We start from the raw sequence: 23,861 nt of genomic DNA on the forward strand, positions 1-23,861 counted from the left end.
CATGGACTATTTTGCACCCTCATGAGAAAGCAAAGACAGAATCAGCAGAAAAGGGCGTCATGGTTCGCTGCTTTACAGTGCCAGCTGATTCCTAGCACTCTCTGTAAGGACGCAAACACGAGGAAATCTGCAGATGCTGGAAATTCAAGCAACACACACAAAATGCTGGTGGAACGCAGCAGGCCAGGCAGCATCTATAGGAAGAGGTACAGTCGATATTTCAGGCCCAGACCCTTCGTCAGGACTAACTGAAAGAAGAGATAGTAAGAGATTTGAAAGTGGGATGGGGAAGGGGAGATCCAAAGTGATAGGAGAAGACAGGAAGGGCAGGGATAGAGCTAGGAACTGGCAAGTTGATTGGCAAAAGGGATACAAGGATACAAAAGGGAGGGGATCATGGGGCAGGAGGCCTAGGGAGAAAGAAAGGGGGAGGGGAGCACCAGAAGAAGATGGAGAGCAGGCAAGGAGTTATAGTGAGAGGAACAGAGAGAGAAAAAAGGGGGGAATTAATTAATTAACTAACTAATCAAATAAATAAATAAGGGATGGGGTGAGAACGGGAGGTGGGGCATTAACGGAAGTTAGAGAAGTCAATGTTCATGCCATCAGGTTGGAGGCTACCCAGACGGAATATAAGGTGTTATTCCTCCAACCTGAGTGTGGCTTCATCTTGACGGTAGAGGAGGCCGTGGATAGACATATCAGAACAGGAATGGGACGTGGAATTAAAATGTGTGGCCACTGGGAGATCCTGCTTTCTCTGGCGGACAGAGCGTTGGTGTTCAGCTGTAAGGAGTTTGTACATTCTCCCTGTGACCGCGTGTGCTTCCTTTCTCTGCTCAGTTTCCTTCCACGTTCCAAAGATATGGGTTTAGGGTCAGTGAGCTGTGGGCATGCTGTGTTGATGCCAGAGGAGTGACGACAGTTGCCCACGGCATAATCCTTGCTGATTTGGTTTGATGTACACGGCCACATTTCACTGTCTGTTTCGATGTACATGTGACAGACCTTTAAATATAATGTCACATTGTAAAGAAAGTAACACCAACAGTGCCAAGCTCTAACGGGGTGTCACTCCATTTTCATACGGGCATCCCTTGACTGGACTTGAACTCACAGCCTTCTCCGGCTGCTCGGGGCTCTGTGACGTTTACACTGCTCTTCACTGCACTGAGGCTGTGGCCTGCTCCTGCTCTGGCTGCTTTCAGCTTTGTGTCTGAGGACTCACTTTCGCTCTGCACACAGTTTGCTTACTTTCATTGTTTGCACAATTTGCTTTGTTTCTCTTTCTCTCTGAACATGGGGGGTTTTCAGTCTTTCGGGTTTCTTGTTCTGTGGCTGCCTGTAAGGAGTTGTATAGTGTATACAGACCTTGATAATAACTGTACTTTGAACTTTGAAAAACTAGAACCACTCCTGGACTCGAGTTCAAACACCAACATGGTATCTGGGGAATTTAAATTCAGTTCACTAACTACACAAGCAAATCTGGAAAAAGGGGGCTGGTATTAATGGAATTCTCACAAAACAGGCAAATATATTGCCCTCACCTATCACCTGCCGGTGTGTACTCCTTCCACTCCCCCATCCATTCATTCTGGCTTCTTCCCCCTTCCTTTGCAGTCCTCTGAAGGGTCTTGGCCCGAAACATTGACTATTTACTTCCCTACATAGATGCTACCTGAGTTCCTCCAGCATTTTGTATGTTGCAATATATTGTCCATCTGTGGTCTGGGGTCTGTCGAGTACACTCACAAAAATGTTGTTTACTCTTATTTGCCCACTGAACTGTCTCAGAAAGACCTTTACTTCAAGACAATTAAGAATTGAGTGGCAAAGTACCTCTTTGGCCAATAAAATCTGAGTCTCATGGCTGGGTAAGTCAAAGGACTGGTCTCTGTTTTGGAACACACACAAAATACTGGAGGAACTCAACAGGTCAGGCAACATCTATGGAGAGGAATGTTTTGGGCCAAAACCCTTCATCAGGACTGGAAAAGAAGGGGGAAGCCAGAATAAAATGGTGGGGGCGAGGGGAATGAGTACAAGCTGGCAGGGGATAGTGGGAAGGTGTGTGGGTGGAGGAGGGGGGAATGAAGTGAGGAGCTGGGAGGTGATTGGTGGAAGAGGTAAAGGACTAAAGAAGAAGGAATCTGATAGGAGGGAAGAGTGGACCATGGGAGAAAGGGAAGAAGGAGGGGCACTAGAGGAAAGTGATGGGCAGCTGAAGAGAAAAAAGAGTAAAAGGGGAGCCAGAACGGGGAATGGAAAAAGAGAGAAAAGGCAGGGAGAGAAATGTCCAGAAGTTAGAGAAATCAATGTTTGTGCTGTTAGGTTGGAGGTTTTCTAAACAGAATATGAGGTGTTGCTCCTTCAGGACCTCATCTTAAATGGGCGCACACTTTTTTCCCCGTCTATCATCTAGCATTGACGATGAACTAAAGGACAGTTGTTAACCTCAGGTAGTATTTAAGTGGACAGTTTATGTGGTAGCCTTCTCCCAAGATCCATCATGAACAAAGAAGAAATGTCCTCTACTTCATTGAGAAACATGGAGGCTCGTCCAATTTTTTAAATCGCTTTGCACGCTGTTGACCTCGCTGGTGAGGCTGGTGGTTAATGCTGAGTTACCTGCCAGCACATGAACCCTGCCCTCTGTTTGATAATATTTTTACCTGTTCGGTAAAACTGAAGAGATTACAAGGCGCTATCTGAGGGCAATCACTTCAGAGCCAATCATATCGATGTGGGACTGGAGTCACACTTTAGCCAAATTTTTGTCCCAGTGAGCTCAGTGGGTTTCTGTGACGTCCCAGCAGCTTAATGAACATCAGTCACAGCACCAAATTTCCAATTCCATGTTATTTAGTTAAAATCTGAAGTTGTTATTCAACTTGCATCTCATGTTTTTTTTCAGTCTAGAAAGCACATCCACTTGTTTAACCAGGAAAATTGTTTTTTTTTACTTTCTTTGTTCGGCCACCCTCTCAAGGAGTTGTGGTAGCTTAGCCCAGCGGTCCCCAGCCACCGGGCCGCAAAGCATGCGCTCCCGGGCCGCAAGGAAGCGATATGATTTGGCGATAGGAGTCAGCTGCACCTTTCCTCATTCCTTGTCATACCCACTGTTGAGCTATTACGCATGCGAGGTCATTACCCGCGTGTCATCCATTTCAGCGCGGGAAGGAGATCAACTCTCCGAGCTTGCAAATGACGGCGGGCTGAAAAGTATGTTTGACATAACATCTCTGCTGGCATTCTGGATCAAAGTCAAGGCTAAAAATCCTGAGATAGCCACGAAAACACTGAAAACGTTGCTTCCATTTCCAACATATCTGTGCAACGAATGCAACGAAAACTAAATTGCGGAATAGACTGGACATAAGGAACCCCCTTCGAGTATCGTTGTCTCCCATCACCTCTTGATAGGACCGTATCGTTGCAGGGAAACAAGCCCAGGGCTCCCACTGATTCAGTGATATTGGTGTGTTGCAATGATTTTATATGTTCATACGGGGAAAATATGTGCTGTGTGTTTAATATGCAAACGTTACTTAAAATGTTATGATGCTATTGACTTATATAACCATATAACAATTACAGCACGGAAACAGGCCATCTCTCCCCTTCTAGTCTGTACCGAACGCTACTCTCACCTAGTCCCACCGACCTGCACTCAGCCCATAACCCTCCATTCTTTTCCTGTCCATAAACCTATCCAATTTTTCTTTAAATGATAAAATCAAGCCTGCCTCTACCACTTCTACTGGAAGTTCGTTCAACACTTACTTCAAGCTCCCCTGATAATTGACTTATCACTATATTCATGCGAGGAAAACATGCACTGTGTGTTTAATATTAAATTCGTTAGATAAACCCTTTTAGAAATGAAATTGAGTGTATTAGCCACTTATCACCGATATTCCGGTCGTGATTAACCCCCCACCCCGAGCAGAATCACCAAAAACGATTTGTGGAAAAAAATATCGTACACACATGCGCGCTGTTACCCGCGCAAGGCTTCATGGTCATTGTAGTCTATCTCGGGGTAAACCCAGCGTATTTGACTGCTACTCTTGTCCGTTGGCAACCCTACCACCACCACCGCCCCCCCCCAGTCGGCGGGTCCGCAGTGTGAAATAGGTTGGGGACCCCTGGCTTAGACTGTGCTGCCTATACTCATATCATAAGGCATTGTAACATTTAAGCTAACTTTCCTAAGTAAAAGTAGTTATAAATTGACTTGAACTTTGACCGATGTAGGCTACAGATCTTTAACAAATCTTAAGATTTTCATCTCTGCCTTTGAGTCACTCCATGCTTCCAAATTCTGTAAACTGCAGTAACCTCCCACTGACATACGTTGTGAAATTTAGTTATTTTGTGGCAATACACAAACAATTACTATAAATTACAATCAAACAATAAATATGTATATAAATAGTGCAAAAGAGGAATGGTGAGGTGTTCTGACTTATCCCCTTCCTTCTCAGTCCTGATGAAGGGTCTCAGCCCGAAGCGTCGCCTGCTTACTCTTTTCCATATACGCCGCCTGACCTGCTGAGTACTTCCGGCATTTTGTGTGTGTATCGCATAGTAAGGCAGTGTTCATGGATTCATGGCCCACTGAGAAATCCAATGGCAGAGGGGAAGAAGCTGTTCCTAAAATGTTGAATGTGCATCTTTCGGCTCCCGTAGCCCCTCCCTGATGGTAGTAATGAGAAGAGGCCATGCCCGGGATAGAGAGGGATTTCAGTGATGGATGCTACCTCCTTGAGTACACCTTTGAAGATGCCTTTGATGGTGGGGAGGGTTGTGTCTGCGGTGCAGCTGTCTGATTCTATAACTCTCCGCAGCTTCGTTCAATCCATGCACGTTGGAGCCTCCGCTGTAGAATCCCCTCCATACACCTCCAGTCCTCTGTAGTTTAAGAATTTGCCTATTTGAACAAGCTTCCATCGGCTTTCCAAGCAACCTCCTATCCAAGTTGGCATTCGATGCTGCCTGCTAGCACTCCTTTGTAGGAACCCTGAGATTTTTGACGATATTGGAAGCGCTGCACCAAAGCAAGTTGTGTGCCTGTTGCATTATAATTGAAGCATGCTCTCAATATGGAATGCCGACTGAGGATGTACTTTGAGGTAGCAGTATGTACGTGTCTCAGACATCAGTGCAACTGGTGTTTGGTAAGCTGTGCTTGTTCGTGAGGACAGCATCTCACGCTATGTGCTAATCATTTATTCCAGTCTCTCCGGATGAGGGTGAACCCTCTGTTCCTCATGGTCCCAGCGACTGTTGTGTGCTCCTATGCTTTCATGCTGCCGATATCAACGCCTCCAAATTCCATTGCGTTTGCCACAGGCCACCTAAAGGTCAAGGATATGGTATGTACGATTTATCTTGTAGCCTCTGAGCCAAAGTGGGCATTTCATTGATGGAATTTCTATCTGTTGTGTATGTGACCTGGTTACACAATGATGTTATTAATAAAAACGCTGGAGATGGGAGTTAGGTTTCATGGTTTTTTACTGTCAGAATTCGAACTCGACACACACGTACAGATCAATACACGCCTAATAGTGCATGCTCAATATGTGCCTAATAGTGCATGCAACAACGTGTTACTAAAACATAAAGTAGTCCCTTATTATAATGTAGGCTATATGGTACACTCCTCCCCTTTTACTTTAATAGTGTATCAACTGTTTTTTTACTGGGGCATTATGCTAAGCAAATATGTTTACCCTTAACATACAAACGCCTACCATTTGTTTACTTAGCAACTTAATAATATCAAATTATAACAAGGTAACGTAATAATATCGAATTATAACAAGCCTTTTTTTTAAACTTTTGGTCTAAGACCCATTTATAACTCAAGTCTCTGGGGGAGGTCTTCTCTAGATTGTCCGGCACTGAAGCAAATAGGTCTTCACTCTATTGTCTGGAATAAGTTGAACAATCCACAAATTGGTAGGTTCCAGCCATAAAGAGTAGTCACCTCCATCTTGCAAAGATGACAAAAGCAAAGTGAAATCCGTGAAAAGGTGAATGTTATTCTTAAAAATATGTACAATCATCAAAACTGAGATGGTATTGGAAAGTGTCTTCAAATAGTGTGTTCTTCAGTCTGTCAATAAACTTGTTTGTTTTAATACAGATTTCCATACAAAAGTCATGAAAAGTTGACCTCTGAGCATAGGGAGTTAAGAAGGTGTGTGCCTCCAACTTGTTAAGAGTTCTAGGCAGCAGATCACCTCCTCTGTGCAGCTGTCCTAGATATACACGCATCTTTGTGCTATCACCTGTCTTCCTTACACATATCTCATTTGTTCCAACTGAGCTAATTACACAGCCAATCTTCGTATTCTCCTTAGATTCCAAATAGTTAGCCTGACCTTTATGATACCATCTCTTATTGTAATATAACTATCCATCTTCTATTCCTGCTTCATCTCTTTGTGCTGGTGATTCAGCAGGAGTGCTGGGAAGATGCTCAGGAGAAGACGGAGATGCTGGTCATTTTGGAGATTTAAGCTTATTGAGAGTTCACAGATCTTCCATTATCTGTTCATCTGTTAACAAGTAGTTTAACTGCGCAGGTGCAGGCTTTCGTCATTTGTCTGTAATTGGAACAGGGTCATTAGGTCTCCTCCTTAGTTTCCCAGTCATTATTGGCTTTGCCTCCATAGAATCTCCTGTGAGTCCCATTCTTAGCACCTCATTCTCAATCATCTTTTTCTTTTCTTCTAACTCTATCTTTTTATCTTCAAATTCCTTCACAGCTACTTTTTTCTATTTAATATCATTCCTTTCCACTTGTTCTGTCTCCAGTTGCAGAAAAAGCTCTGCATTTCATTTGAGAGATGTCTTTTGAGAGATGTCAATTTCTCCTGGTACATCTGCTCTTTTACTTCTAGGTAGTCTTCATCATTCTGCTTATTGGCAACATCTATCTCCCTTACATCCTCTGTATCTTCATCTGAGTCGCAGCCACGGATACCGCATTCGTCCTCATCGTTGATGCTGTCTAGCTCCTCCTCATCGTTGTAATAGTCGACAATGGGTGAGAGCAGAGCTGCGGACATCTTCCCTGCCAAGTTGTCCTCCTTTGTTGATACATCTAGTGCCTTGATGGTGTGCCAATCCAATTGGATTTTCCTGAGCCATTCACGTCCCAGCAACAGTGGTCCTCCCTTTTTCAGTACATAGAGGTTCATCTGCTGAGCTTTGTCTCGATAGGTCTCTGTCACTTTAATTTTACCTTTGGGACGCACTTTCTGTCCTGTGTAAGTCTTTAGCAGTAGTTTAGTTCATTTCAGAGGTATGTGAGAAAACAGTCATTTGTAGTCGTGTACAGAGATCACTGTTAAAGCTGAGCCTGTTCCCAACTCCATTTTCAACCTCACGCCTGCCACTTGTGGAGTGATCCATATTACTCTTCGATCATCTGTCCCTTTCACGCTGTGAAGTTTCAAACAGGACAATTCACTTTTGTCTGAGTCATTTTCATCAGAACTGCTTTCTTCCATTTTGTGTACATTGTTGTATTTTCCTTTCTGAGGTTCCTTGTTTCTCTGTATTTTGTCCTTTTTCTGCTGTTTACTAGCTTTGCATACTCTGCCAGTGTGGCCCTGTTTGCCACAGTTTCTGCATTCTTTGTCTTTAAACCAACAGTCATTAGGGTCATGTGACCTGTTCCCACAATGGTAATGTTTCTTTCCTTCATTTCTGTTCAGCATGTTCCCACAACAGTAACATCTCTTTCCTTCCTTTCCGTTCAGTGACACTTTATTTGTAGCATATTCCAGAGATTTTTGTTGTATCTCTGAAGCACCCCGTGCTGCTGTTTCCGTTGATATTGCAATGTTCAACGCCTTCCTAATGTAAGATCTTTTTCACAGAGGAGGTTCTTCTGTGTGGTTTCACAGTGCATGCCACACACTAACCTGTCCCTCAATACATCCGATAGACAGCTCCAAATTGACAATGTTTTGATAACTTGCGTAATTCAGCACAATATTCAGAAATGCTTTCATTTTTGCTCTGATTCCATTTGTGTAATTTAAATCTTTCAGCAATGACCAGTGGTTTGGGGTTTAGGTGCTGTTGGAGAGTGTCTACTATTTGCTTGAACGTTTTGTCAGCTGGCTTTTCAGGGGTTAACAAACTCCGTAGCAGCCCATATGTTTTTGCTCCCATAATATTGAGTAAGATGCTGGCTTTCTTTACATCATTAACACCGTTAGCCTCACAATATAACTCCACTCCCTCAGTGTAAGTTGCCCAGTCTTCAATGCCACTATCAAACGTTGTAATGATTTCAATCATCACTATTTTTGTTATGTTAATTTAGCCCCGTTTTCCCCTTGTTTTCTTTTTGACTCACGTGTCCTTTCTGCTACGAGCTCACTCCGTCTTGATGATTGTGTCGCTCCTTTTTATCTCTCCTCTGGGGCAGGCAGACCCTCAACCCCTGGGGGGTCAGCACTGGCTGTGGTCTCACCTAGATGTGCTGCGGCTACGACTGTGTCTCTTAGTCTCCTGACATTCCCGACCCCGGCTGTGCTCCAGCTTCCTTTCTGACTCGCATCCGCACTCTGCCTCCTTCTCCCGCTCCTTGGTTTGTTCCTTGTGCTCTTCTTTCGAGTGTCATTATCAACTAAAACCCAGCGTTACGATAAGATGTAGGTTCATTAACCTCATCGCCAATTTGTTGTGTATGTGGCCTGGTTACACAACAATGCCATTAGTAAAAACGCTGGAGACGGGAGCTAAGTTTCATGGTTCTTTACTGGCAGAATTCGAACTCGACACACACGTACAGATCAATATGCGCCTAATAGCGCATGCAACATGTTACTAAAACATAAAGTAGTCCCTTATTATAATGTAGGCTATATGGTACACTATCCAAATGAGTCAGAATCGGGTTCAGTATCACTAGCACATGTCATGAAATTCGATGTCTTTGCAGCAGCAGTACATTACAATATATTTTAATAAAAGAACTGTGAATTACAGTAAGTATAAGTACATTAAATAGTTAAATTAAAGAAGTAGTCATCATCGTCGTGGCTATCCCTCGAGGTCAAGGATGATGGTCTTCATTCTGTACAGAGCGAAGACGCCTGTGCGTGTATTTGTTTAACGTGTACTTGATGTTGCACTCCAAGAAGTACACGATACTTCACAAATCAACCAACTGATTCCAATGGCATGGAAACCACGACGAATGGAGCTGATGGATTTGTTGCAGCCTTCATCCGCCTTCACAGTCAATGAGTTCGAAGTAACTTCATCCGCCTGTTCCACTGTTGAGGTCTTGGTTGGATTGTTCTTTGTCAGGGACCTCCCCCTCGACCTTACTGCCATGGGTGACCCCACCAGGAGCATAGCTCCAGACGGCATTGCTCTCGGGATCATAGGACCACACAAGCCTCTCCACCGCGACAAGGTGACAATCCATGGAGAAGTAAAGAAGTAGTACCAAAAATAGAAATAAAAAAGTAGTGAGGTAGTGTTCATGAGTTCATTGTCCATTCAGAAATCAGATGGCAGAGGGGAAGAAGCTGTTCTTGAATCGTTGAGTGTGTGTCTTCAGGCTCCTGTACCTCCATCCTGATGGTAGCAATGAGAACAAGGCATATCCTAGGTGATGGGGTCCTTAATGATGGGTGCTACCTTTTTAAGGCATCGCTCCTCGAAGATGTCCTGGATGCTGGTGAGGCTCATGCTCGTGATGCAGCTAGCTGACCTTACAACTCTCTGCAGCTTATTTCAATCTTGTGCAGTAGTCCCCTCGTCCCCTACCAGATGGGGATCTGGTAAGGTCGATGCAGCCAATGCATAAAATTGTGGCACGAAGCAGTAGACGTGATGTACTTGGATTTTCAGAAGGACTTTGATAAGGAGCCGCACAAGAGGCTGCTTAGCAAGGTAAGAGCCCATGGAATTACAGGGAAGTTACTAGTGTGGTTGGAGCATTGGCTGATCGGCAGAAAATAGAGAGTGGGGTTTCACAGGAGTCGGTGTTGGGACCATTACTTTTTACGATGTATGTCAATGGTTTGGACTACAGTATTAATGGATTTGTGGCTAAATTTGTCAATGATACAAAGATAGGTGGAGGAGCGGGTAGGGTTGAGGAAACAGACAGCCTGCAGAGAGATTTAGGTAGTTTAGGGGAATGGGCAATGAAGTGGCAAATAAAATACAATGTCGGAAAGTGTATGGTCATGCACTTTGGTGGAAGAAATAAACAGGCAAACTATTATTTAGATGGGGAGAGAATTCAAAATGCAGAGATGCAAAGGGACTTGAGAGTCCTTGTGCAAGGTGCCCTAAAGATTAACCATGTTGAGTCAATTGTGAAGAAGGCGAATGCAATGTTGGCATTCATTTCAAGAGGTACATAATATAAGAGCAGGGATGTGATGTTGAAGTTCTATAAGGCAATTGTGAGACCACACTTGGAGTATTGTGTGCAGTTTTGGGCTCTTTATTTTAGAAAGGATATACTCACATTGGAGAAGGTTCAGAGAAGATTCATGAGAATTATTCCAGGAATGAAAGAGTTACCGTATGAGGAACGTCTGGCAGCTCTTGAGCTGTATTCCTGGAGTTCAGGAGAATGAGGGAGGATCTCATAGAAACATTCCGAATGTTAAAAAGCCTGAACAGGTTAGATCTGGCAAAATTATTCCCCATGGTCGGGGATTCTAGGACAAGAGGGCATGACTTCAGGATTGAAGGACGTCCTTTTAGAGCTGAGATGCGGAGAAATGACTTTAGTCAGAGGGTGGTAAATCTGTGGAATTTGTTGCCACAAGTGGCTGTGGAGGCTAAGTTATTGGGTGTATTTAAGGCAGCATAGATAGTTTCTTGATTAGCCAGGGCATCAAAGGGTATGGAGTGAAAGCAGGGGAGTGGGGATGACTGGAAGAATTGGATCAGCTCATGATTGAATAGCAGAGCAGCCTCAATGGGCCGAATGGCCTACTTCTGCTCCTATATCTTATGGTCTTGTGGATTAATCAGCTACCATGGTGGCACAGTGGTGTAACAAATAGAGCCACTGTCTCATAGCCCCAGTGACCCCATTTCAATCCTGGCATCTGATGATGCCCATACAGAGCTGGGGATTCCCAACCTTAATGCTTAATGGTATTGGTCCATGGCATAAAAGAAGCTTGGGTATAGAGTTTGCAGGTTTTGCCTGTGATAGCATGAGTTTCCCATGGGTGATCGGCTTTCATGCAAGACATGCAGGCCAGTGGGTTCATTGTCAGCTAGAAATTGCCCTTCATGTGTAGGTCAGTGATAGAACCTGAAGCAAAAACCCACTCGTACGGAAGACTTTAGGGAGGGATATGAGAGGACTTCCAGGGTTTAAGGCCTTGGCATTTGAATGCAAAACTTCCAATAGTAAAGTGGTTAAATTCAGGAATTATTAAGAAGTCACAAATGGGAAATATATATATTTTTTTCTCCAATTGTGATTTCTTAATAATCTCTGAATTTAATTGTGTTATTATTGGCAGTTTTGCTTTCAAATACCATATTATGTTGAAGAGTTCTGAGACTACAGGAGGAAGGTGGTGAAGAAGGCAAATGAGATGTTAGCATTCTTTTCAAGAGGACTTGAATATAAAAGCAAGGATTTAGTCTTGAGGCTTTATAAGGCTCTGGTGAGGCCTCACTTGGAGTATTGTGAGCAGATTTGGGCCCCTTATCTAAGAAATAATGTGCTGACATTGGAGAGGATTCGAAGGAGTTCATGAAAATTATTCTGGGATTGAAAACCTTATCATACGTAGAGTGTTTGATGGCTCTGGCCCTGTACTCACTGAAATTCAGAAGAATGAGTGGGGATCCCATTGAAGCCTATCAAATGTTGAAAGGCCTAAATAAAGTGGATGTGGTGAGGATGTTTCCTATAGTGTGAGAGTCTAAGACAAGAGGACACAGCCTCAGAATAGAGGGACGTCCATTTAGAATGGAGATGAGGAGGAATTTCTTTAGCCAGAGAGTGGTGAATCTGCGGAAGCCGTTGCCACAGGTGGCTGTGGAGGCCAAGTCATTGGGTATATTTAAGACAAAGGTTGATAGTTAGTCAGGGCATGAAGGGATATGGGGAGAAGACAGGGAGATTGGGGCTGAGAAGGAAACAGATCAGTCATGATGAAATGGTGCAGCAGACTTGATGGGTCAAATAGCCTAATTCTGCTCCTATACCTTATGGTCTTATGATCTTATAATGAGAACTTTAGAGTCATTCCCTTTACATGTAGTGGGGATTTAATTCCTGCACATTAATGGGTGCTATGTTATTATAGTGTCATGAATATTGTGAGTCAGTGATTACTGACGTTCAACAGAACATCAAGCCACAGGACCGGTATCATCTACATTTGATGATCGTTCCATGATGTACCTTGGGAGGTTTCCTACACTAATGGGTGCCAGGTTATACTATGTGGACGTCATAAATCAGTGATGACTCTGCACAGAGGGAATCAATGATCACAAAGCAGACAAAATATCTAATGTTCACAATAAATACAAACAGCTCGACTAACACACTGCAAGTTAAAAATTCTTTTCTATCGTCTGTGTAAGTCCCAAATTATTTACTTATGAATGTATTTGGTGAACTTGGCAGATGTTATCAACAGGACAAAACTTGCCTTGGCACTCAGAGTTGTACTCATAACAACCCGATTGACCTTCACATGGCCAATTTTAAACAGATCTGTGATTTAATGGCCAGGCCATGATTCAACAACCTTTGAGAAATAGCATTACTTGTGGTTGATTTAGGGCATTCACTTTTGGACCAGAAAGTCCAGCTCAAGATAGAACACTGCTTATAAACTAAAACTTTAACCAAAAGAAGGTCAATGATTTTTAAAAAGTGAACAGTGATGAGTAAGCAGATTTATGATTCTGCCTCTTTGAACCCATCCACATAATGATCATTTATTGCTGAACAGACTTCTCATGTATTGTAAGTGGAGAGTTTGCAATTTTATCCTGCATGAGACACTCAAAGTCATGCTCAATATGTAGCCAGTGGTACTATCCCTACTGATTTTGGGCATAGAGTAACAAGAAAATATAGCTTCACTTGACTACAAACAAGCAAAATTGTTGAGTAAATTGATAATACTTAATGGATGATTGTAGAATTAGTAAACATGATCTCACATTAAGTTTTGGCCATTTGACAGAGGGTAACAAAATTATAAGAGGCATAGATTGAGTGGATAGCCAGAGACTTTTCCAAGGGTGGAAATCCATCATGGAAGATTGTCACCACCCAGATAATGCTCTTTCCTTGCTGCTGCCATCAGGTAGAAGGTGCGGGAGCCTCAGAACCCACAGTACCAGCTTCAAGAACAGTTACTACCCCTCAACCATCAGGCTCTTGAACAAAAGAGGATAACTACACTCATCCATTGACCTGATCCCACAACATGTGATCTCACTTTAAGGACTCTTTATCTTGTTATTTCATGCTCTTGTTATTTATTGCTATTTATTTATATGTGCATTTACACAGTTTATCTTCTATGCTCTAGCTCTTTCATTGATCCTATTTACGGTGACTATTCTATAGATTTGCTGAGTGTGCCCACAGAAAAATGAATCTCAGATTTGTATGTGGTGACATATATGTACTCTGATAATAAAACTTACTTTGAACTTTGAAATGGCTAATACAAGGAGCATAACTTTAAGGTGATTAGAGGAAATTATAAGAGGGAGGTCAGAGGTAAGTTTATTTACACAGAGACTGGTGGGTTCATGGAATGCATTACCAGGGGTGGTGGTAGAGGCAGATACATTAGGAGGCACTTAACGAAAATCTTAGGTAGGCACATGGATGATAGAAAAATGGAGGGCTATATAGGAAGAAAGGGTTAGATTGGTCATAGAGTAGGTTAAAAGGTCAGCACAATATCAAGCTGTAGTGTTCTATATTCTAAATAGGATTGAAGTGAGGTAAATGTTTGCAATCAGGTTGTTGTATGCCTTTGGAATTCTCTATTAGAAGGGAAATGTAGATGCTCAGTCATATTCAAGACAAGGAAAGCAAGGAATATTGGGATCAAGTGGGAAATGGAGTTGAGATACTGGAGCAGCCATGATTTTGTTGAATGGCAAATGAGGTTCAGCCTTTTTGCTATATTGAAAGAATTTAATCACATAATCACAAATAAGGAGTGACTGAACAATGGGAGTCAAGAAGGAAAAATGGTAGGCAGTGAATCTTCAGAGGTGGCTTTGGGAGGAGGATTGGGTGTTGAGAATGATTGAACAATGAACCACAGTGTCATAGAGGGAACTGGCTCTGGAATGCTGAATATGCATCTGGAGAGGGGGTAAGAGTTTTGGGGGAGCTGAAGCACTTGGTGGTGATATTATGCTATAGGTTCCAGTGGATCGGAAAATAGCAGATGTAAATCCTTTATTCAAAGGGGGAAGGAGACAGAAAACTGGAAACGACAAGTCAGTTATTTAACAATTACTTAATATTTGACGCTGTTGATAAAGACACCATTAGAGGGTACTTAGAAAAATGCAAAAGTAATTGAGCAAATATAAATTTTGATATTAGAACAATCATGTTTGACCAGTTTATTTGAATTCATTGAAAAGTAACACCTGCTGTGGATAAGTGGGAACCAGAAATTTTCTTTCTTTTGAAGTCCAGAAGGCATTTGATAAGGTGATAAGTCAAAGGTAATTGAAAAAAATGTTTTCAAAGCCCAAGGTGTAGGAGCTAACATATTGATGGAAACAGAAGCCTTGCTGGTTAATGAGAAACAGAAAGAAGCATAAATGGATCTTTTTTGCTAACTGACAAGATGATATGGGTGGTGAATCATATGAATTTACGCTGAAGCTTTAGTTTACACTTTCTCTGAGTGACTTGGACAGTTCGGACTTTACTCCCCGGAGTGTAGGAGAATGAGGTGAGATTTGATGGAGGTATACAAAATTATAAGGGGTATATAGATAGGGTAAAGGTAAGCAGGCTTTTTCCACAGAGGTTTGGTGGGACTAAAACTAGAGTTCATAGCTTAAGGGTGAAGGGTGAAATATTTAAGGGTGAAAGGTGAAATATTTAAGGGGAACTCAAGGGGAATGTTCTTCACTCAGAGGGTGGTGCAAGTGTGGAATGAGCTGCCAGTGAAAGTGGTGGATGCGGGTTTGATTGCAACATTGAAGAGAAGTTTGGATAGGTACTTTGATGGGAGGGTTATGGAGGGTTATGGTCCAGGTATAGGTTGATGTGACTAGGCAAAATAACAGTTTGGCACAGACTAGATGGGCCAACGGTCTAGCTTCTCTGCTGTAGTGCTCTAGGACTCTATGTCGGGAATTGAAACAATTAACGCTAATCCAATCCTTCTCCTGAGGAGGGTGGGAGAGAGGCTTGTTTTGCTGTTGTCGTTCTGGTTCATTGTTGTTGTTGCTGCTCGTTGTATGTTGGTTCTGCATTCTGCCAAGCATTGTGACATAGCATGATGGCGCTGGGAGGTGTGGCGACACTTACGGGCTGCCCCCATCACATCCTTGGGCTGTGTTGGTTGTTCACACAAACGATGCATTTCAATGTTCATGTGATAAATCTGATGCAATCTTCTTGCCTATTTAAGGGCCTGTCTAAATGTCTTGTGGGTATGATCGTTGTATCTGGTTCTGCCACCTCCTTTGACAGCACATTCCAAATATCAACCACTCCCTAAAATATTTTATGTCTCAAACTCCTTTCCTTCTGGAATTCAGGAATAGCTTCTTTCCCTCTGCCATCAGATTGCTGAATGGACATTGAACCCTAAACACTAACTCACACTTTCTTTTTCCTTTCACACAACTTAGTTAATTAACTTTTTAAATATATATACACTGTGATTTAATAATGTTTTAATTATGTATTGCATCGTACTGCTGTGTAATAATAACAAATGTTACAACTTGTGCCAGTGATATTAAACCTGATTCTGATTTGGATTCTCACTTTAAGCCGATGTGCCTATGGTGCTGCTACAAGTAAGTGTTTCATTCCACCAGAACACACACATAGCTGTGCATACAATAATAAACTCAACTTGACTTTGAAGACCTCTTGTTTTTGATTCCTCCCCCAGCCCCCACACCAAACCACCATGGGAAAGTGACAGTAGGCTTGATATCTAGACCATAAGATACAGCAGCAGAATTAGGCCAGATTGCTCCGCCATTCCATCTTGCTGATTTATTATCCCCATTGCCCTGCCTTCTCCCCATAACCCTGACACCCTTACTAATCAAGAAGCCATCAACCTCCGCTTTAAATATACCCAATGACTTGGCAATGAGTTCCACAGATTTACCACTCTTTGTAAAGTGGTGGAAATTTACTAAGGGCGACTTCCTAACATTGCCAGCCTCTCTGCTATCGATTCTCTCTTCAAAGGCATGTGTGGAGAGCAGATCAATCCTCTTACTAATCAGGCAGGAGGTGCTGTAGTGTGACAGTGCAGTATTACAGTCAAAGCGCACCTTGAACACCTCCAAACCTTGCTGAGGATTGGAGGCTTGCATGCTTCAATGACTCGGGGAGCTATGTCAGCTGGAGTCAAGGCTTTATGCTTTGGCTCTTGGCAGGGTTACCCATTTACCCATGCCAAACAGGTCAAAGGGTAGAGGCCAGACTAACAGTAGATCACCAGACCTCCAAGTTCGGAGGTTCAGCTTAGGGCTAACCACCCTGAATGGTAAAACAAAGCTGTTACAGAAAGATCAATGAAGAATCCTTCTACATCTGAGTGGCCATGAACAGAGAATGAGGACCTTCATAGCTGACCTAAACACCAGCCGCAAAATAGCCAGTAAGTAAACCTTGAACAGTTCATTCAGTTCTCATTACCAGGGGAACAAGGAAATCCTGTCAATTCTCGATGGAGGAAAATGGCCACACATGCCTCAGTGTAAAGAGTCCTTCTTTATGCATCACCTAACCACTTCCATCCTCCCCTATCAATACACTTGTCACCGACATTGGTGCTCAATATGTCCAATAGAAATGCTTGCAGACATTTTGAGCCATGTTCCTATCGCTTTCTTAGAAGTTTGTGTAGATTTGGCATGTCATCTAAAACTTTGACAAACTTCTATAGATGCACAGTGGAGAGTATCCTGACTAGTGGCATCATAGCTTGGTATGGAAATATCAATGCCCAGGAATGGAAAAGTCTCACCCAGTCCATCATGGGGAAAGCCCCCCCCCCCCCATTATTGGGCACACCTACAAGCAGCACTGCCACAAGAAAGCAGCTTCCATCATCAAGGACACCTCCCATCCAGGCCATACTCTCTTCCCACTACTACTACTACTACTACTACTACTACTACTACTACTACTACTACTGGACCAGGGGTACGGGAGCCTTGGGTCCCACACCACCAGGTTGAGGAGTAGTTATTACCATTAAACTATTAGACTCCTGAACCAGTGTGAATAACTTCACTCTCCTCAACTCTGAACTGATTTCACAACCTAAGGACTCTTTACAACTCGTGTTCTCAGGATTATTCGTTTTATTTAATATTAATTGCACAATTTGTTTTCTTTTGAACAATGATTGTTTGTCAGACCTTGTTACTTATAGTTTCTCAGAAAGTACTTCTTTACTTTCCTGTAAATGCCTGTGAGAAAATGAATCCCAAGATAGTATTTGGTGACATATACATACTTACTTTACTTTGACTATGACTTTATCACTTTGCTCTCAGTATTTTAGAGTCAACAGTGCTTTTAACTTTGTAACAAAAGGAGTTACTTTACATGGCACTAATCGATTGGATCTGTTTTTTGCAGGTAAGATCCGGGTTTGTCATGAACATCATGGGGATTCTCCTGCTTATGGTAGCTGTGAACACGTGGGGTTACTACTTGTTCGATTTGTCCACCTATCCCAAGTGGGCAGAGCCTATGCAAAACCTCACTCACATCTCCCTGAATGGCACTGCGTAATATATGGCACCGTAGGTTGCAAACCTTGTGAGAAGCAATGTAACATTGAGGTTGTGAAGCAACTCTCTCAAGGTTAGATCGGCCCCAACTGTGCAAAATGACCTGAAGAATTTACAGATCTTACACATATTTTAATGAATATGAACTAATGATTTTTATATTGAATATAAAATGATAATTGTAAAAAGTTATTTTCAGAGGTATTGTCATTAATAATCATTATTAAAATGCACTGAAGATGGAGAATGGAGAAACCTCATATTTAAAAGTGTTGAATTCAAAAGCCAAGAGGTTATGTTAGAACTTTATAAAACTCTGGTTGGGCCACATCTGGAGTATTGCATACACTTCCACTCTCCTCACTATAGGAAGTCTCTTGAGGATGCAGAAAAGGTTTACCAGGATTCTGCCTAGTTTAGAGTGAATGTGCTGTCATGAGAGGCTGGATAAACTTGGGTTGTTACCTCTGGAGTGCCAGTGGCTGAGGCGAGATCTGACAGAGGTTTATAAGATTATGAAAGGCATAGAAAGAGTAGACAGGAAGTATCTGTTTTCCCAGGGTAGAAGTGTCTAATACCAGAGGGCATGCTTGAAGGTGAGAGGGGGTAGGTTCAAAAGGGATGTGAGGGGTGTGTGTTTTTTATTCAGAGTATGGTGGATGCCTGGTCTGGTGGTAGAGGCAAATGCATTAGGGGCTTTTAAGAGATGTTTAGACACATGGATATGAGGAAGATGGAGGGATCTGGATATTGTGTTGGTTAGAGGGATTAGTTTTTGGCCATTTTTGATTTACTTTTTAGCTAGTTTGACACAACATTGAGGGCCGAATGGTCTGTTTCTGTGCTGTACTGTTCTATGTTAAACTCCCTCTATTACACAGCCAGCAGGCGGAATAACATTTCTATCTATTGATGGGAATTCAGCAAGGCAAGAATTTCCAAGCAGGTTTGACCAGGCTCTCTGATTTAACATTGTAACATGATTAATGAGATTGAGCATGGTTTATATTTTTACTTTTAGGGTTGAAAGGTTATCCGTGACATTTGTGAGGAACTGCTTAATTAACACATTCATTTAGATGGCTGTTGTGTATGTGGCCTGGTTACACACAATACTATTAATAAAAACGCAGGAGATGAGATTTAAGTTTCATGGTTCCTTACTGGCAGAATCCAAACTCGGCACACACGTACAGATCAACACGTGTCTAATAGCGCATGCTCAATACGCGTCTAATAGCGCATGCAATGACGAGTCACTAAAACATCAAGTGGTCCCTTGTTATAATGTAGGCTATAAGGTACACTCCTCCCCTTTTATTTTAATAGTGTATCAACTGTTTTTTTACTGGGGCATTATGCTAAACAAATATGTTTACTGTTAACATACAAACGCCTACCATTTGTTTACTTAGCAACTTAATTATATCAAATTATAACAAAGTAACGTAATAATATCGAATTATAACAAGCCTATTTTTTACTTTTGGTCTAAGACCCATTTATAACTCAAGTCTCTGGGGGTGGGGGGTCTTCTCTGGATTGTTTGGCACTGAAGCAAATAGGTCTTCACTCTATTGTCTGGAATGAATTAAACAATCCACAAACTGGCAGGTTCCGCCATAAAGAGCAGTCACCTCCATCTTGCAAAGATGACAAAAGCAAAGTGAAATCCGTGAAAAGGTGAATGTTATTCTTAAAAATATGTACAATCATCAAAACTGAGATGGTATTGGAAAGTGTCTTCAACTAGTGTGATCTTCAGTCTGTCAATAAACTTGTTTGTTTTAATACAGATTTCCATATAAAAGTTGACCCCTGAGCATAGGGAGTTAAGAAGATGTGCACCCCCAAATTGCTAAGAGTTCTAGGCAGCAGATCACCTCCGTATAATGAAGACTCCTCTGTGCAGCTGTCCTGGATATATACACATATTTATGTTATCACTTGTCTTCCTTACCCATATTAGATTAGATTATGAGGACACGCAGTCCTCTTTTATTGTCATTTAGTAATGCATGCATTAAGAAATGATACAATGTTCCTTCAGTGTGATATCACAGAAACACAAGACCGACCAAGACTGAAAAACTGACAAAAACCACATAATTATAACACGTAGTTACGACAGCGCAAGCAATACCATAATTTGATAGAGAACAGACCATGGGCAGGGTAAAAAAAAGTCTCTCGAAAGTCCCATCATCTCATGCAGACGGTGGAAGAAAGAAAACTCTCCCTGCCATCAGCTTCCAGCGCCGCAAACTTGCCGATGCAGCATCCTGAAAGCACCTGACCACAGTCCAACTCTGAGTCCATCCAAAAACTTCGAGCCTCCGACACCGAGCACCGAGCACCATCTCTGCCGAGCGCTTCAACCCCAGCCCCGGCCACCAGCAACAGGCAAAGCCAAGGATTTGGGTCCTTCCCCTCCAGAGATTCTTTATCACACAGTAGCAGCGGCAGCGAACCGGGCATTTCAGGAGTTTCTCCAGATGTTCCTCTGTGCTTCTCACGTCTGTCTCCATCAAATCAGAATTGTGCACGGCATCCTACTTACAAATACCGATATCATTATTGGAGAGGCCGCGCGTGCTGCGTCGCGCCGCCATCTTCTCCTCCCTCCATTTGTTCCAACTGAGCTAATTACACAGCCAATCTTCGAATTCTCCTTAGATTCCAAATAGATAGCCTGACCTTTATGATACTATCTCTTATCATAATTTAACTTTCCATCTTCTATTCGTGCTTCACCTCTTGTGCTGGTGATTCAGCAGGAGTGCTGGGAAGATTAGATTATTGATTATTAGATTATGAGGACATGCAGTCCTCTTTTATTGTCATTTAGTAATGCATGCATTAAGAAATGATACAATATTCCTCCGGTATGATATCACAGAAACACAAGACAGACCAAGACCGAAAAACTGACAAAAACCACATAATTATAACATATAGTTACAACAGTGCAACAGTACCATAACTTGATGAAGAACAGGCCATGGGCACAGTAAAAAAACTTCAAAGTCTCTCGAAAGTCCCACATCTCACGCAGACAGGAGAACGAAGAAAACTCTCCCTACCATGCCCGACCACAATCCGATTCTGAGTCGTCCGAAAACTTCAAACCTCTGACCAGCCCTCCAACACCAAGCACCGAGCACCATCTCTGCCGAATGTTTCGACCCCAGCCCCGGCCGCCAGCAGCAGGCAAACCAAGGATTTGAGGCCTTCCCTCTGGAGATTCTTGATTGCACAGTAGCAGTGGCAGCGAACCTGGCATTTCAGAAGTTTCTCCAGATGTTCCTCCATGCTTCTCACGTCTGTCTCCATCAAATCAGAATTGTGCATGGCCCCTATTTAACAGGTACGATATCATTTCACCGGAGAGGCTGCGCACGCTTCGTTGCGCCGCCATCTTCTCCTCCTGTCATCAAGGTGCTCAGAAGACGGAGATGCTGGTCTTTTTGGAGATTTAAGCTTATTGAGAGTTCACAGATCTTCCATTATCTGTTCATCTGTTAACAAGTAGTTTAACTGCGCAGGTGCAGGCTTTCGTCATTTGTCTGTAATTGGAGCGGAGTCATTAGGTCTCCTCCTTAGTTTCCTAGTCGTTATTGGCTTTACCTCCATAGAATCTCCTGTGAGTTCCATTCTTAGCATCTCATTCTCAATCATCTTTTTCTTTTCTTCTAACTCTATCTTTTTATCTTCAAATTCCTTCACTGCTGCTTTTTTCAATTTAATATCATTCCTTTCCACTTGTTCTGTCTCCAGTTGCAGAAAAAGCTCTGCATTTCATATTCTTTCCTTGTATTGTTGATCTAGTTTCTTTATCCTTTTCTGATACTCCTGCAAAGTGCCTTCCTGTAACTGCTGTAGCTGTCTTTTGAGAGATGTCAATTTCTCCTGGTACATCTGCTCTTTTACTTCTAGGTAGTCTTCGTCATCCTGCTTATTGGCAATATCTGTCTCACTTGCATCCTCTGTATCTTCATCTGAGTCGCAGCCACGGATACCGCATTCGTCCTCATCGTTGATGCTGTCTAGCTCCTCCTCATCATTGTAATAGTCGACAATGGGTGAGAGGAGAGCTACGGACATCTTCCCCGCCAAGCTGTCCTCCTTTGTTGATACATCTAGTGCCTTGATGGTGTGCCAATCCAATTGGATTTTCCTGTCCCAGCAACAGTGGTCCTCCCTTTTTCAGTACATAGAGGTTCATCTGCTGAGTTTTGTCTCCGTAGGTCACTGTCACTTTAATTTTACCTTTGAGATGCACTTTCTGTCCTGTGTAAGTCTTTAGCAGTAGCTTAGTTCGTTTCAGAGGTATGTGAATAAACAGTCGTTTGTAGGCGTGTACAGAGATCACTGTTAAAGCTGAGCCTATGCCCAATTCCATTTTCAGTCTCACGCCTGCCACTTGTGGAGTGATCCATATTACTCTTCGATCATCTGTCTGTTTCATACTGTGAAGTTGCAGACAAAACAATTCACTTTTGTCTGAGACATTTTCATCAGAGCTGCTTTCTTTCATTTTGTGTACGTTGTTGTATTTTCCTTTCTGAGGTTCCTTGTTTCTCTGTACTTTGTCCTTTTTCTGCTGTTTACTAGCTTTGCATAATCTGCCAATGTGGCCCTGTTTGCCACGGTTTCTGCATTCTTTGTCTTTAAACCAACAGTCATCAGGGTCATGTGACTTGTTCCCACAATGGTAACATTTCTTTCCTTCCTTTCTGTTCAGTGACATTTTATTTGTAGCATATTCCAGAGATTTTTGTTGTATCTCTGAAGCACCCCATGCTGCTGTTTCCGTTGATATTGCAATGTTCATCGCCTTCCTAATGTAAGATCTTTTTTACCCAGGAGCTTCTTCTGTGTGGTTTCACAGTGCATGCCACACACTAACCTGTCCCTCAATGCGTCCAATAGACCAGCTCCAAATTGACAATGTTCTCATAATTTGCGCAATTCAGCACAATATTCAGAAATGCTTTCATTTTTGCTCTGATTCCCTTTGTGAAATTTAAATCTTTCTGCGATGACCAGTGGTTTGGGGTTTAAATGTTGTTGGAGAGTGTCCACGATTTGCTTGAACATTTTGTCAGCTGGCTTTTCAGGGGTTAACAAGCTCCGTCGCAGCCCGTATGTTTTTGCTCCCATAACACTGAGTAGATGCTAGCTTTCTTTTTATAGAACATAGAACATAGAATAGGACAGCACATTACAGGCCCTTCGGCCCACAATGTTGTGCCGACCCTCAAACCCTATCTCCCATATAAACACCCACCTTAAATTCCTCCATATACCTGTCTAGTAGTCTCTTAAACTTCACTAGTGTATCTGCCTCCACCACTAACTCAGGCAGTGCATTCCACACACCAACCACTCTCTGAGTAAAAAACCTTCTTCTAATATCCCCCTTGAACTTCCCACCCCTTACCTTAAAGCCATGTCCTCTCGTATTGAGCAGTGGTGCCCTGGGGAAGAGGCGCTGGCTATCCACTCTATCTATTCCTCTTATTATCTTGTACACCTCTATCATGTCTCCTCTCATCCTATTTCTCTCCTAAGAGTAAAGCCCTAGCTCCCTTAATCTCTGATCATAATGCATACTCTCTAAACCAGGCAGCATCCTGATAAATCTCCTCTGTACCCTTTCCAATGTTTCCACATCCTTCCTATAGTGAGGCGATCAGAACTGGACACAGTACTCCAAGTGTGGCCTAACCAGAGTTTTATAGAGCTGCATCATTACATCGCGACTCTTAAGCTCTATCCCTCGACTTATGAAAGCTAACACACCATAAGCTTTCTTAACTACCCTATCCACCTGT

At 42.5% G+C, this 23,861-nt stretch overlaps 1 protein-coding gene across 1 annotated transcript in view; it reads left to right on the plus strand.

Moving 5' to 3' along the window:
* Window positions 1–19,164, plus strand: part of slc13a3 (solute carrier family 13 member 3) — a 68,883-nt gene extending 49,719 nt beyond the window's left edge. Inside the window, exons 12-13 of the mRNA XM_072243162.1 lie at window positions 5,244–5,381; window positions 17,870–19,164. Of these exons, the coding sequence (XP_072099263.1) occupies window positions 5,244–5,381; window positions 17,870–18,025 (294 nt within the window). The 3' untranslated portion in view covers window positions 18,026–19,164. The remainder of the gene's footprint in view (window positions 1–5,243; window positions 5,382–17,869) is intronic.
* Window positions 19,165–23,861: the final 4,697 nt, after the last annotated feature.

Source organism: Mobula birostris, chromosome 2, assembly GCF_030028105.1.
Source record: "Mobula birostris isolate sMobBir1 chromosome 2, sMobBir1.hap1, whole genome shotgun sequence".
Taxonomy (NCBI): Eukaryota; Metazoa; Chordata; class Chondrichthyes; order Myliobatiformes; family Myliobatidae; genus Mobula; species Mobula birostris.